Raw genomic sequence first — 16,861 nt, forward strand, 5'->3', positions numbered from 1 at the left:
AGAAGCTTTCGAAATGCGGTGCTATAGAAGAATGCTGAAGATTGGATGGGTAGATCACATAACTAATGAGGAGGTATTGAATAGAATTGGGGAGAAGAGGAGCTTGTGGCACAACTTGACTAGAAGAAGGGATCGGTTGGTAGAACATGTTCTGAGACATCGAGGGATCACCAATTTAGTATTGGAGGGCAGCGTGGAGGGTAAAAATCATAGGGGGAGACCAAGAGATGAATACACTAAGCAGATTAAGAAGGATGTAGGCTGCAGTAGGTACTGGGAGATGAAGAAGCTTGCACAGGATAGACTAGCATGGAGAGCTGCATCAAACCAGTCTCAGGACTGAAGACCACAACAGCAACAACGTAGGTCCCACACGTGAGGCACTTAAAAGCCTTAGCTACAGTAAGCTGTAGTGGCGTGCATGGCGGAGACGCGCCGGCGGAAGCTCGCAAGAAAAATTTGCTGCTGCCAGGGCGTGGACCGGCTGGACGCTGGTCTGGGCGACATCAGAGGCGCCGCTCCTCCCGTGAGGGGGACGCAGCCCCAGCATGCCCGCCTGTCAGTGAAAGTGGAGCAGCCGGCAGCGGCTATAAGAGCGCGCGGCCGGCCACCGCCACGGTCACACCTCGCCAAGGTCCGCCGCCGCTGCTGCCGTCGCTGCCAAACCCGCCCCTGGCCGCCATGCACTCCGTCTCGGTGAGTACCGCTGGCGACCCTGCAAGGGCGTCTCTACTCACGAAAGGATGTACTTTCAGTGGTGCGTCGTAAATACGATACCCGAGTGTTCACCTCAGCATTACAGTTACGAGGCTCGTTGAATACACCCCACAATTTATTTTCCTCAGAACGTATTATGTTCACTCTTGAGGACTGGACTTAGGTGACAGTTTCAGCTAATATTTCTTCAACATCTACAATTTTTCTGCATAGTCTAGTTCACGTTGTATAGCCTGATACCAACGCTGTGTAAGAGCATGCATTCTCTGTTGGTAAAATCTAGTGTGTTCTCACAGACACAGTTCCCTTGCTTCAGTTGTGGTGTCCTCACCTTAAAAGAGTGTTCCACGTGCTCTTAAACATCCGTAGTTACCCCACATAGAAGGAAGCCTGAGGACAGCAGGTCTGGGTTATATTGTGTATCCTGCAATGATGTCCAGCTGGGTTGTGGTACTTGTGTGTCACTGTGAACTGTCGTGCTGGAGCAAGATTTTGTTTGGATGCTTCTCTGACTGAACATATCAGAAAAGTTTCTTATGTTTCTTCAGAGTCTTCACACATGCATCCCAATTAATGGTTCATCCTTTTGGAAACACGAGAATGACACCATAATTATTCCAAAAGACTGTCGTCCTGCCTCGAACTTTCATTTTTTTGATGGTAGATGGTGCGACTCCAGTGGCCGCCTTTTTGTTTCTGGCTGAAACTGACGCACCCTTGTTTCGTCACCTGTATCGATCCTTAACAGAAACGCCTCTTCATTGGCCTCAAAGTACTTCAACAGTTGCAACAGTTGGGACTAAGTGGATTTTGGTTCAAATGGCTCTAAGTACTATGGGACTTCTGAGGTCATCAGTCCCCTAGACTTAGAACTAACCTAAGGACATCACACACATCCATGCCCGAGGCAGGATTCGAACCTGCGACCGTAGCAGCAGCACGGTTCCAGACTGAAGCTCCTAGAACCGCTCGGTCACAGTGGCGGCAAGTGGATTTTCTTTCAGTCTTGTGATATGTTGAGAGAATTAGTGGAGCCCATCTTGAGCACACCTCTGAATATCAGTGGGTGTCAGTCACTGCACACGCCCTTGCAGTGTTCACCAGTAGCTTGTGGATAGCTGCTGCCCTGGTGTGTACCAGCACTGGCAACCGCGCGATCGATCGTGTCGTCAGCAGAGGCTGTCGCAGGACGTCTCGAACGTGGCCGATTGTGGAACTCAGTTTCTGCCCTTCCTGACGCTCCAACTCTCTTTAACCGACAGCCCAACAGTACTACTACCAAAGGCACCACTGCCGTACAGCGTACTTGAGGTTTTTGGATGTTCACGGTGTTTTCTTTTTCCGCTATCAACAACTCAATTACAGCACGTTGCTAGTAATGAATGACTTCCATAGATCATTTTGATCATTCACTACGATTCTTCTCTCTGTCGGAATAGTTCGAAACTCCGCCGACGTTCTGAAGAAACGTCAGATACCACACTCCTTCAAGTATGTTTCTTACATTTGCTTTTAAGTGTAAAAAATTGGAGATTTATCTACTAAACTACCCTCGTAGGTTAATCATGAAAAAATTTGGATAAGATTGTTTCTTTCAGAAAGAAACCTTCATATCCTGTCTATATATCTGTAGCTGGATGTGCACTTTTCTGTAAGGTGTTTTGCGTATTCTCTATTTCTCCAGCTAAAAAAACTAAACTCCACCTGAACAGGCCATGAACGCCCAACGGTACCACTGTGTCATCTTCAGCCAATAGGCGTCATTGGATGCGGATATGTAGAGGCATGTGGTAAGCACACCGCTGTCCCAGCCGCATGACGGTTTTCGAGACCGAACTTTCTCTAGCTACTATGTCTAAAATAATTTGAGTATACATATGAAGATTTTAAATTCCCAAACAGATTTATACTACGGAGCAAGACCGGTACTTAAGCCCAGAATCCTGCCTTTAGTGGGTAATACTCTTACAAATGGTTCAAATGGCTCTGAGCACTATGGGACTTAACATCTGAGGTCATCAGTCCCCTAGAAAGAACTACTTAAACCCAACTAATCTAAGGACATCACACACATCCATGCCCGAGGCAGGATTCGAACCTGCGACCGTAGCGGTCGAGCGGTTCCAGACTGAAGGGCCTAGAACCGCTCGGCCACACCGGCCGGCAATACTCTTACAGTCCAGGCACGAGTGACGCCTTGTATTGCTCGTGAAAGACGAGGTTGCACCTGGAACCCTAGTCTAATACGCAGTTTCAATCTGGTAGGAAGTTTCAGATCTTCAAATGTTTACGCACAGTATAGTTTTAGGCTTTGTGGGGTACAGGAACAGGCAGCAATCGGATGAATTTTTGTAAAAGAACTGCACAACTCGCTTGCTATATGTTTGGTGATGGTACACACAGATCGAAACCAGAAGTTGGTTTCCACTGTCGTCATCAACGGTGCTCTGCCTGCTGGGAAGTCCTTAGATGGTCAGAGCGGTTAATCCATACCTCCTCAGGTTCAGATTGAGGTCCTTACATACACTCCTGGAAATGGAAAAAAGAACACATTGACACCGGTGTGTCAGACCCACCATACTTGCTCCGGGCACTGCGAGAGGGCTGTACAAGCAATGATCACACGCACGGCACAGCGGACACACCAGGAACCGCGGTGTTGGCCGTCGAATGGCGCTAGCTGCGCAGCATTTGTGCACCGCCGCCGTCAGTGTCAGCCAGTTTGCCGTGGCATACGGAGCTCCATCGCAGTCTTTAACACTGGTAGCATGCCGCGACAGCGTGGACGTGAACCGTATGTGCAGTTGACGGACTTTGAGCGAGGGCGTATAGTGGGCATGCGGGAGGCCGGGTGGACGTACCGCCGAATTGCTCAACACGTGGGGCGTGAGGTCTCCACAGTACATCGATGTTGTCGCCAGTGGTCGGCGGAAGGTGCACGTGCCCGTCGACCTGGGACCGGACCGCAGCGACGCACGGATGCACGCCAAGACCGTAGGATCCTACGCAGTGCCGTAGGGGACCGCACCGCCACTTCCCAGCAAATTAGGGACACTGTTGCTCCTGGGGTATCGGCGAGGACCATTTGCAACCGTCTCCATGAAGCTGGGCTACGGTCCCGCACACCGTTAGGCCGTCTTCCGCTCACGCCCCAACATCGTGGAGCCCGCCTAAAGTGGTGTCGCGACAGGCGTGAATGGAGGGACGAATGGAGACGTGTCGTCTTCAGCGATGAGAGTCGCTTCTGCCTTGGTGCCAATGATGGTCGTATGCGTGTTTGGCGCCGTGCAGGTGAGCGCCACAATCAGGACTGCATACGACCGAGGCACACAGGGCCAACACCCGGCATCATGGTGTGGGGAGCGATCTCCTACACTGGCCGTACACCACTGGTGATCGTCGAGGGGACACTGAATAGTGCACGGTACATCCAAACCGTCATCGAACCCATCGTTCTACCATTCCTAGACCGGCAAGGGAACTTGCTGTTCCAACAGGACAATGCACGTCCGCATGTTTCCCGTGACACCCAACGTGCTCTAGAAGGTGTAAGTCAACTACCCTGGCCAGTAAGATCTCCGGATCTGTCCCCCATTGAGCATGTTTGGGACTGGATGAAGCGTCGTCTCACGCGGTCTGCACGTCCAGCACGAACGCTGGTCCAACTGAGGCGCCAGGTGGAAATGGCATGGCAAGCCGTTCCACAGGACTACATCCAGCATCTCTACGATCGTCTCCATGGGAGAATAGCAGCCTGCATTGCTGCGAAAGGTGGATATACACTGTACTAGTGCCGACATTGTGCATGCTCTGTTGCCTGTGTCTATGTGCCTGTGGTTCTGTCAGTGTGATCATGTGTTGTATCTGACCCCAGGAATGTGTCAATAAAGTTTCCCCTTCCTGGGACAATGAATTCACGGTGTTCTTATTTCAATTTCCAGGAGTGTATTAATGAACTTCAGTTACTATTACTTCCATCAGCTGTGAATATTATTTATTGATCTCCAAGTCATCAATCGATTGTGTTCATTTTCCCGTTCTGCATTTCCCATGCATCCTTCCTTATAAACTGCTAGGGTGAGTGAAAAGTCAAGCCCCACAGGACAAAGCCTGCACTGAGGACTCAATAGTTTTGGCCCATACTACAAAACAGTCCTTACGGATATGACAGGAACGATCATTCGGAGCAAAGAAGGTTCTAAATTTCATGCGTCAAGAGTTACGAGCACTTCTTCATCTCTTCTGCTGCAATCTAATTACTTTTGAGAAGTAGTAAAATGGGAAAAAAAACAAGAAAAAAGTCGAGGGAACATGGGCTCTAAAGTGCATACCACTAACAGCTATGAAAACTTGTTCCTCTTAGCTACTGTGCAATACATCTCGTTTACTGACCAAGTTGTTCTCATACCACTTGAGGTATGCATTGTAGGACCGATGTTTACCAGGAAATTTTTATTTTTTTGTTTTGGTCCCTAACTCCTCCCGAAATGTGTAAAGCAAAGAGCTCGAAGTAAAATAGGTTCTGTATCGAAGATGAATAAGCATTCGTGGCTCTTCAGGTACCATTTTAGACCCCACGTCCGATGAGCCAATACTAGTGAATTACCAATGTAGACTTTGTTCTATGGGACATGATTTTTAAATTACCCTGTATAATATTAATTATATATTACATAATTATGTGAAGTGAAATGTGGGCGATAAGAAGTTTAGATAACAAGAGAACAGAAGCTCTTGAAATGTGGCGTTACGATAGAATTCTTATGATTTGACGGACAGAACGAGTAACTAATGGGGAGGTACTGAATTTAAGTGTCACAACTTGACTAAATGAAGGGTTCGCTTGATTGAACCCATGCCGAGACTTGAAGGAATCGTCAGTCTGTTTACTGTGGGTGGGGGGAAACAGTTTTAGAGGAAGATCAAGACAATTTGTTTCTGTCATCTGTATCATTTACTAAATGATTTCGTGATGCCTTCACCGGCACCACAACTCAAATATTATTAAATATTTTCTATAAAAACTCCTTACTGTACAAATTTCAGCCATTCATATTAACTATTGAAATTATTTTTCTTTCCATCATCCTAAAAACAGTCTAAGTAAACTGCAGAGATCTTGAGAATACACTTCTCCCCAAGTATCTGCGTACTTCCTGTCGTAATTCCAATCAGCTATGTCAGTTGATTAGTACAACAAGCGCCCTTTTACACGAAAACTCCCAGATATTAAAAGAGTTTGACCTCATGCAGAGCACTTGGTATACTATTGCGTGTAAGGGAATGTTATTGAGAGATGCTCCCATAACTTTTGTCATTTGATATGAATTACCGTGTTCTATCCTCTACGATTTCTTTCTACATTTTACATACGGGGACTGTATATTTTTTATCATCATCGTCGGTTCATTTACTTCATTCAGCATGTTCTGGAGGCATCATCGTAATAGACAACCTTCAGGAAGGTGTTACAAGTCCATGTTTAGACTAACAAAGTGGAGTATGTATCGTTAGTGTATCACTAGTTAACTCTAGATAATCGCTACAAATTATCTGCGCTTAAACAAGTAATTTTTAGTGAATTAAAATTTAAAAGAAGGCCGTCATTTCGAAGAAGCAAAAGTTACTTCTTCCTCATTTACGAGGGTTGGAACTTAAATAGTGGCATCTATTTATACACAACCGATACAAAAGTGTCACATGTATGCAGCTGCTACTGTCCTTCAAAGTAGTCACCAGCGTTGCGTAGAACCCGTTGCCAGCGAAGTGGAAGGCGTAGTGTACCATTAGCAGAGCCTGTTCTTTGATGGTGCGAATGGAGCGGTCTTAAGTTATGGTGTTTCTTGTGTACGACTGTGATGCTGTTATCCTAACACATTACGTTCCTCCACGGCAGACCGTCAATGCACAGTATTACTGTTCGTTTTTTGAGCATCACCTGCGACCAGCTTTGCGAAAGAAGTGGCGACACTTTCTGCACGACCCACCCATCATTTTGCCCGACAATACGCGGGCGCATACAGCGCAAGCTGCGGCTGCTCTGTTCGGTCGATGGGACTGGGAAGTACTGTACCATGCACCATACTCCCCGGACGTAAGTCCTTGTGACTTTGATATGATTCCGAAGATGAATGAACTGCTTCGTGGCATTCGCTTCAGAACTGTTCCAGAGATTCGATAGGCAGTAGACCGCTCCATTCGCACCATCAACAGAACAGGCTCTGCTAACGGTATACTACGTCTTCCACATCGCTGTCGACGGGTTCTACACAACACTGGTGACTACTCCGAAGGACAGGAACAGGTGCAAACATGTAACTATTTTGTTTCGGTTGTGAATAAATAGTTGCCACTATTTAAGTTCCAACCCTCGTATATTAAATTACTTCTATTGACCTCCCATTGCACGGCTAACTGATGTTTTTTACAGAGCAATAACTACCTATTCTCCGTGGCAACACAAGACTCTTACAAGGGAACCTCCCCATAGCACCCCCTTCAGATTTAGTTATAAGTTGGCACAGTGGATAGGCCTTGAAAAACTGAACACAGATCGATCGAGAAAACAGGAAGAAGTTGTGTGGAACTATGAAAAAAATTAGTAAAATATACAAACTGAGTAGTCCATGTGCAACATATGCAACATCAAGGAGGTTGTAGCAGACGGAGCGCCGTGGTCCCGTGGTTAGCGTGAGTAGCTGCCGAACGGGAGGTCCTAGGTTCAAGTTTTGCCTCGACTGCAAATTTTAATTCCTTTATTTTCGCAAAGTTATGATCTGTCGGTTCGTTCATTGACGTCTCTGTTCACTGTAAGAAGTTTAGTGTCTGTGTTTTGCGACCGCACCGCAAAACCGTGCGGTTAGTAGACGAAAGGACGTGCCTCTCTAATGGGAACCGAAAACATTTGATCGCAAGGTCATAGTTCAACCGATTCCTCCACAGGAAAACACGTCTGATATACTCTATACGACACTGGTGACGGCATGTGCGTCACATGACACGAATATGTTGTCGACGGACCTAACTTGTACACTTAGCGAATGGTAAAAAGATTCTTCTAGCTTGCCCGATTTAGGTTTTCTTGTGGATGTGATAATCACTCCGAAAAAAGTGATGAAAACATAAGAGTTTGTCACATAAACTGAAAATAAAAATTTAAACTTTTCACTCGAGGGAAGACTTAAACCTAGGACCTCTCGTTTGGTAACTGCTCTCGCCAACCACGGGACCACGGCGCTCCGTGTCACGCATTGTCCTTGATGTTGCCTATCTTCGCATGGACTACTCAGTTTCCATATTTTACTAATTTTTTTCATAGTTCCACACAACTTCTTCCGGTTTTCTCGATTGATCCGTGTTCACTTTTTCAAGGCCTATGCACTGTGCCAACTTATAACTAAATCTGAGGGGGGTGCGATGGGGAGGTTCCCTTGTTAGTAACGGTCGTTATTTCTTATCATGTAACAACGGACTGTTTACCCCCTGCATCTAGATAACCAGATGGCTGGGAGAGTGGTCTGCTGTTTCTTTCCCCCTTTTTTCAGATGCTATCCACTAGCTGATGATCATGATAAAATAAGAGAAATCAGAGATCGCACAGAAAGATTGTGCTCGTTTAACCCGCTCACCGTTCGAGAGTGGACCGGCAGAGAAGTATCTTGAAGGTGGTTCGATGAACCCTCTGCCAGGCACTCAACTGTGAGTAGCAGAGTAGTCATGTGATTATAGATGTACGCTTGAAGAGGCAGCGAATAATACACTCCTATTTTTACCTTTTTGGTTCACACCAGAATGCAGAATCACTATTCAACCATAGATAATACAGCAAAGTCAACATGGAAGTTATTTCTGTGTCCTGTAATGTGTATAGTGTAAAATACTTGTTCAATAGAAATTGAGTTTATTAGCAGCAACATCCACTGTTATACATTTGATGTACCGGGAAGAGCCTGAAAGAATTCCATGATCTGTGAAGAAGCCTCCGCCATATGTAGAGCTGACTGATTTTACTTGTAATACTTGCTTAGCACCCTCTGTTTCGCTCGCATAGACTGAATGGCCATTAGATTTTTGTTTTGTTTTGTTTTTATTTCATAGAACTTTTATGCTGTTCACAAACGGCAACAACGGCAACACCAAAGTTTAATACGCTAATGAAGGCCGTGTAAGCATAGTATTTTCCGAATGCAATTCTGAGCAAAAACCGGTTTTGGAAGCTGCAGTCCAAATCTTTTGTTAACCTTGCCTTTTGCGTTCTTGTACTGGTATTTCACAGCAACTTTCATCTCCTAAGAAATATTTTTTTTTGCATCCAACCGAAAAGTGAAATACCAGTTTCCATTAATGTATCTGCAAAATTATTTTAATGTAAGGAAATATTTTCTTAAAAATTTTCATCGCTTATTGCACCCACTTAGGGATTGAATTTTCACTAACACTGAAAGACCTAATTTTTTATTTCTAATCGAGAATTCAAATACCAGTTGTCGCAGGTGCAACCTTAAAGATCCTTTAGTAATTATTTATTTCCAAAAAAACTTCACCGACTATTTTACCCCCTTAGTGGTTGAACTTCTAAAAATGCCTACTATACGCAGCATCCTTATTGACTGTGTCTGCGCAATCTATATTTACTTTCACTGTACTGTCACAAAAGGTAATACTATAGGCTAATACAAAACTCTGCAGATCAGTTTCCGTGGTTTTAACATTACAGTAGGACACTTTCGCAGCAATGGTCATCCACTCTTTGTCTGCACCTGGTTTGTGTTCCGGCTCGTGAATGATATAATCGACTTGCACGGCCAGCCCTTGTGGTCATTGGATTCCTGACTGAAAGGGGAAGGACCAACAGCATACAGTTGAAAAATGAGGCTGTCAACCTTTTCTACAGTGAAATTTGTTGGAGAATTAAAAATGTGCTAGACCAGGACTCAGAGCTAGATCGATGCCTTCATGCTTAAACGTTCTACCTACTGAGCCGTCCAACAACGACTCACCACCTTCCCTCTCAGGTTCTCTTCCACCAGTACATATTCTCCTGCTTTGCAAAAACTTCCTAACCTTATTCTGAGATGCAGAGCATAAATGTAAACGACAAACTTCTTTGAATACAAAAAAATATTTTGTTAGCGCCACCCCACCTAGGAAGAAATGATCATCGTAATAAAATAAGAGATATCAGTGCTCGTACAGAAAGATTTGTATTCGTTTTCCCCATTTGCTATTCGAAAGTGGAACGGCAGAGAAATAGCTTGAAGGTAGTTCGATGAACCCTCTGCCAGGCACTTAATTGTGAATTGCAGAAGAGTCATGTATTTGTAGATGTACGCAGAAGAGCCAAAGAAACTGGTTCACCTGTCTAATATCGTGTCGGGCCCCGTGAGCACACACAAGTGCCGCAACACGACTTGGGATGGATTCGGCTGATGTCTGAAGCAGTGCTGGAGGGAACTGACACCAAGAATCCCTCAGGGCTGCCCACACATCCGTAAGAGTACGACGGGGTGCGCATATCTTCTGAACAGCACGTTGCAATTCATCCGAAATATTCTCAATAATGTTGTCTGGGGAGTTTGATGGCCAGCGGAATTGTTTCTGGAGCCACTCTGTAGCAGTTCTGGATGTAGAGGGTCGCATGGACCTGGTGTAATTTCCCAAGTCCGTGGGAATGCTCAATGGACACGAATGAATGCAGGTGATCAGACAGGATGCTTACGTACGTGTCACCTATGACAGTCGTATTAAATGGTTCAAATGGCTCTGAGCACTATGCGACTTAACATCTGAGGTCATCAATCCCCTAGAACTTAGAACTACTTAAACCTAACTGATCTAAAGACATCACACACATCCATGCCCGAGGCAGGATTCGAACCTGCGACCATAGGGGTCGTGCGGTTCCAGACTGAAGCGCCTAGAACCGCTCGGTCACACCGGCAGAGTCGTATCACTCCAGCTGCACAAACTATTACAGAACCTCCACCACTTTGAACAGTCTGCTTCTGACACGCAGGGTGTATGGTTTCACGAGGTTGTCTCCAGACCCCTGCACGTCCATCTGCTCGATACAATTTGAAATGAGACACGTCCGACAAGGTAACATGTTTCCATTTGAATGGTGGGCTCCATAAGGTTCCCTTTCTGTGCAGCGACCATGGAATATAAAATTATAAAAAATGTAGCAACCAGTCGCGGAAACATAATTTATCTGTCTTGTTGCAAATCGATGTCGAATGATACGTCATCATCGGTGCTAAAAAAAATACAAGAGATAGGGCATAAACAACAACTGCTTTAACAAACGATAAATTTGACAATAAAACATAGTTACATCAATTGCAACATATACAGATGTCTGAAATTAAAATTCAAAGTCATACCATTTTTCTAACCGATACATGCCATAAGCAGAAGTACCGTCGTTGGCAGATTTCTATCATGAAGTGAGACATCATAGGTCAACACTACAACAAGACAACATGAGGTGGCGCCACATTGCAATAAGCGCCCTCTATGTAAAATACAAAAGTAATGTGAAATACATACAAGCAATAAGGAATATATCACATTACAAAAAATTATACCGTGATGGTAACTGATAATACCAATTTAAATAATTACAACAAGTGAAAACATCTGAACGTTGTTTGTCAGATGATAACAACAAATTAAATATATATGTCAAAACGACTATCGTCAAAACTGTAAGAAGAGATAAACTTGTTAAAATATGATGCCATTCACACAAATTTAGTAAATGAAACTTATTTGTCATAATGATGATACCGAATAGTGGTATCAATGGCCATCTGTCATTCTACATACGAATGTATATTTCACGTCACTTTTGTATTTTACACAGAGGGCGCTTATTGCAATGTGGCGCCACCTCATGTTGTCTTGTTGTAGTGTTGACCTATGATGTCTCACTTCATGATAGAAATCTGCCAACGACAGTACTTCTGCTTATGGCATGTATCGGTTAGAAAAATGGTATGACTTTGAATTTTAATTTCAGACATCTGTATATGTTGCAATTGATGTAACTATGTTTTATTGTAAAATTTATCGTTTGTTAAAGCAGTTGTTGTTTATGCCCTGTCTCTTGTATTTGTTTTAGCACCGATAATGACTGGTATCAGTCGAAATCTATTTGCAACAAGATAAATAAATTATGTTTCCGCGAATGGTTGCTACATTCCTTATAATTTTAAAATGTTTCCAGTCATCAACAGTCCAATGTCGGTGTTAACTGGTCCAGGTGCGGCGGAAAGCTTTGTGTCGTGCAGTCATCAAGTGTACACGAGTGGATCTTCGGCTCCGAAGGCCCATATCGATGATGTATCGTTGATTTGTTGTGTACGTAGTTCCGCGTAGTCAGCGCGTACACAACTTTCCCACTAGAGCGCGCCCCGCTAAGCACAACAGCGCAGGCGCAGTGCTCGTCTGTCTCCGCACTACGAGATGGCGCTGTCTTAGAGACGGACCAAATTCTGCTTCCGCCGATCCGCGTATTAATATGTCTCGAAGCCAATGAGATTGCTGCTAACGTAGACCTTTTCTCCTCGCGGATCACACTTGCGCAGTGATACCTGAACGCGCGAGGTATTATAACGAGTGTACAGACCTCCGACTGGTCAGTCTGCATTTGTCTGCATTAGTCTGTACCAGTCTGCATTAGTCTGTACCAATCTGCATTAGTCTGTACCAGTCTGCATTAGTCTGCAGTCAAGTTTCAGTCTGCGCCTAATAAGATTATCATATTCCTGTACATAGCCATGAAGAGAAATGTATAGACACTGTGTCAAGTATCAGAGATATGTGAGAATAAGATTAACGTACCAATACCAAAGGAACTTCAGATGGTCCATTGTAAATAGCATCCAGAACCAAGTTAAGTAATTTTAATGCTTGTTATTATGTTAATAAATGTGTGTAAAAATTAATCAAGTTCTGTTTAAAGTTGGTCACCGTCAATCTGCTACTGTAAGCGCGCAACTGGGATTTCTATCGTCTTACCTAATGGTAGAAGATAAACACGCCACGATAAGATCACGAGACATATTGCTGACGCCTACTTCGTTAGAGCGACAAGTCAAATAATCTGATGGTGTGTGTACCGAAGGTCTTACAGTACGCACACCACAGCATTGAAATCTGCAGCAATTTGCGGAAGGGTTGTACTTCTGTCACGTTGAACGATTCTCTTCAATTGTTGTTGGTCTCGTTCTTGTTGGATGTGTTTCCGGCCACGGCAATGTCAGAGATTTGATGTTCTAGTCAGTGTATTCCTGATACTCACGGTACACTCGTGAAATGGTCGTACGGGTAAATGTCAGCTTCATCGCTGCCCCAGAGATGCTGTGTCCCACCGCTTGTGCGCCGACTATAACACCACATTCAAACTAACTTAAATCTTGATAACCTGTGACTGTAGCAGCAGTAATCATTCTAATAACTGCGCCATACACTTATCGTTATAGGCGTTGCCGACTGGAGCGCTTTATTCTGCCCATTTACGTATACAGGGTGAAAAGTATTTAAACCGACAAACTCTGGGCGGTTGTAGGGGACGTCAAAACAGATATTTTCCCTAATGTCATTTTTTCCTATGAGGAGTATTTAAACCGGTGGAGGCCGTATTACGCTCTTCAGTTGATAGAGGCCATATTACGATCTTCAGTTGTTAGACGACGTATTGCGCTCTTCAGTCACAGGCAACTGCTGTCCACCAGTGTAGCAGTGCATTGTCTCTGTTTACTAATGGAGCGACACACCTGGAGTGAGTACACTGATACGGTTGGTGTGTACTACGTAGCGCACCACAACGGACGAGCTGCACAGCGGGTTTATCAACAACAATATCCTAATCGCCGTATCCCGCATCATGCGACCTTTGCTGCTGTGTACCAACGTCTGCGTGAGACCGGGTCATTTAGCAGATTACCTGGACAGGGACGCCGTCGCACGGTAAGAACGCTGCAAGTTGAGGAAGCTGTCTTGCAGCATGTGGAGCGGCATCATTCAATCAGCACTCGTGCAATTGCACGTAACATGGGGACGAATCAGACGAATGTAAGAACAGTGCTTCGAGAGCAATTGTTACGTCCATTTCGCTTACAGCGTGTCCACAACCTGGAACCAGTTGTTTATCCACCCGGAGCACAGTTTTCGCAGTGGTACCTGGAACAGTGTGAAATGCATCCTACATTTCCATCCTCTGTGTTTTTTACCGATGAAGCAACGTTCGGGAGTGATGGAGTCTTCAACGTGCACAATTCGCATATTTGGAGTGAGGATAACCCACATGCCATAGTTACTAGCGCTCATCAAGTGCGGTTATTCGTTAATGTGTATGTCGGCGTTGTTGGGGACTGTTTAACTCGGCCGTATCTGCTGCCTAGGCCATTAAATGGCAGGCACTATTACAATTTTCTCGCCAGAGCGTTGCTAGAATTGCTGAAAAACGTCCCGCCCCCTACAAGACAACGCATGTGGTTCCAACATGACGGGGCGCCGGCACATTTCAGTCGTCGTAGGAAAAAATGACGTTAGGGAAAAATATTTGTTTTGATGTCCCCTACAACCTCTCAGAGTTTGTCGGTTTAAATACTTTTCACCCTGTATCTGTATTTGATTACGCATGCCTATACCAGTTACTCCACACGATCCACAAATACAGTGGCTGTCTGGTCTGCGACAGGTACTGGTGGTATCTCTGCTGGTTGCTGCCGTGGCAGCTGCCGGCACTGCATTGAGTCCAGCTCCTACGTCATCGCCTGCAGCGCAGTCACGACAAGTGTCGGCTGCCGAGGCGGCAGCTGTGGCCAAGGAGAAGAGGGGAACCGCCAAAGCAGCTGCGGCTCCCGCTTCCAGTGCCAGATACGTCGCTCCTGCTGTCCAGCAGCAACAACAGCAGCAGCAACAGGTACGTCAGCACACAGCAGTCACACTGCAATGTAAGTAGCAGGTACATTACCATACAGCAGCCACACTGCAATGCAAGTAACAGGTACATTACCATACAGCACCCACACAGCAGTAGGAGCAACTGCTCCCACAGAATACAGTAACCAGACAGTAGTAATAGCGACAGATGTGGCAGCATACAATATCCAGAAAACAATGTAAGTGACAGGTACAATACCATACAGCAGCAAGACAACAATAGGAGCAACAGGTACAGTAGCAAAGAGCAGCCAGAGTGCAATAGGAGGAGCAAGTGCAGTATCTACAGAAGCCAGACAACGATAAGCGAACAGATACAACAGCATACAGCAGCCATCCAGTTGACCTCTCCAGGTGTGGCCTATGAGGGTGCAGCAGTTTCGGCCATTATTTAAAGAATCCTCTGGAACATCAGTTGACACTGTGTCACACACTTGTGAGAAACTGAGTTACAGATAGTGTCTGCTTTCCAGAGAGTGTTCTCCTGTCGCTACAGCAACTGAAATAGGAGCACCAGCCAATAAATAAAGGCAATTTTCCAGAAAGAGATTTTCACTCTGCAGATTAAAACTGTGTGCAGGGCCACAGTTTTAATCTTCCAGGAAGTTTCATCTCAGCGCACACTCAGCTGCAGAGTGAAAAATCTCATTCTGAAAACATCCCCCAGGCTGTGGCTCACCGCAATATCCTTTCTTTCAGGAATGCTAGTTCTCCAAGGTTTGCAGCGGAGCTTCTGTAAAGTTTGGAAGGTAGGAGAGGAGCTACTGGCAGAAGTAAAGTTGTGAGGACGGGGTGTGTGAGTCGTGCTTGGGTAGCTCAGTTGGTAGAGCGCTTGCCCGCGAAATGCAAAGGTCCCGAGTTCGAGTCGCGGTCCGGCACACAGTTTTACTCTGCCAAGAAGTTTCAAAGGCAATTTTTATTTTCTGTTCCAAAGTTTAGTCAGAGCAAGAGAATTACAGAGATGCTACAGTTACAGACACTACAAGAGAGGCGTTGTGCATCAAGAACAGGTTTACTACTGAAATTTCGTGAGATCTTTCTGGGAAGAATAGGACAGTGGAGGTTTGGGATATGAAAGCTCCAGTGTTGATTCATTATACTTCTAAAAGTCAAACAGCGAGTGTTGATGGTTGTTGTGAGCTATTGTGAAATCGTAAAACTGAATTGAAGACGAACAAGAGACAGAATCTTTGCTTCAGGATAATCCCTGTCTTCCCGCAGCTCGGTAAACACTTTAGTGATTTTTAAATCCCTGGTCTGAGTTTCCAGAGAAAGCACTACACAGTCCTAAGCAAACTTTCTGGCTGGATGAAGGAGCACCGTCAAGAAATTGCGGAGGTGGTGCAAGAAGCCGCAAAGCTTCTGCTAGGATGGAATTAAGAATCTTGTCAACAGATGTACCAAGTATGTGAAGGTTGAAGAAGATTGTAGAGGAAAATTATGTTACTAGAAATGTAGGTTTCCCAGTAAAAAGTTTTTTAATAAAATTTCCCTCTACAGTTTTATTTTCCCTCGAGTTCCGGTATATGATTGGAATGTGATCAGACCTTCCACAGACTTAAAGAATTACAGTCAAGCGTGGAGCGAATAGAACAGATAGGACGTGCCACGATTTCAGTACATTAGACTGAGGAATGCTGCATGAGATTCCCCATCTCTAAGCTCGTCCATGCAATCTAACACGAAACTTTCTGACACAGATATGTTCTGTTGTTAGGCACGAAACAAATGGATGTATCTGACTCGTAGTGACATAAAACATCCTCTAGCTTCATCCAGAGCTGTTTGGAAATAAAGAAAGCAGGGGAAAAATATGTCATATCACATAAACTTATCTGTTATGACCTGCAGGAGCTGTCGCTTTGTGACAACTTTTTCATACAGTTTTCACAATTTGTTGCTAGTAGCCCATGGTCAACTCCAAAGGAACGTGTGTGGGCAGTTTGAAGCAACTACGTGAGCTTAAGGGCGTGTTTACAATGGAACCCAAATTAATTAATTATGTTTCATTTTTTCATGGAAAGCCTACGCATCTACGTTTCATGGAATTTTGACACTGGAACCCAAATTCATTCTACTTCCTTTATTTATGAAAAGCGTCTCATATAGTTCATTGCTGGCATCCAGTCGAAACAAAACGTCCTTACTGAATTTACTGACAAGTAATAATTTTTTAATAATGTGGGTCCACAGT

The 16,861-nt window shown here is 44.7% G+C and overlaps 1 protein-coding gene across 1 annotated transcript in view; it reads left to right on the forward strand.

The window, feature by feature from the left end:
* Positions 1-421: 421 nt before the first annotated feature.
* LOC126209883 (mediator of RNA polymerase II transcription subunit 15-like) overlaps positions 422-16,861 on the forward strand; it is a 42,972-nt gene continuing 26,532 nt past the window's right edge. The window contains exons 1-3 of the mRNA XM_049939007.1: positions 422-448; positions 511-696; positions 14,423-14,647. Coding sequence (XP_049794964.1) covers positions 422-448; positions 511-696; positions 14,423-14,647 — 438 coding nt within the window. The remainder of the gene's footprint in view (positions 449-510; positions 697-14,422; positions 14,648-16,861) is intronic.

Source organism: Schistocerca nitens, chromosome 10 (assembly GCF_023898315.1).
Source record: "Schistocerca nitens isolate TAMUIC-IGC-003100 chromosome 10, iqSchNite1.1, whole genome shotgun sequence".
Lineage (NCBI taxonomy): Eukaryota > Metazoa > Arthropoda > Insecta > Orthoptera > Acrididae > Schistocerca > Schistocerca nitens.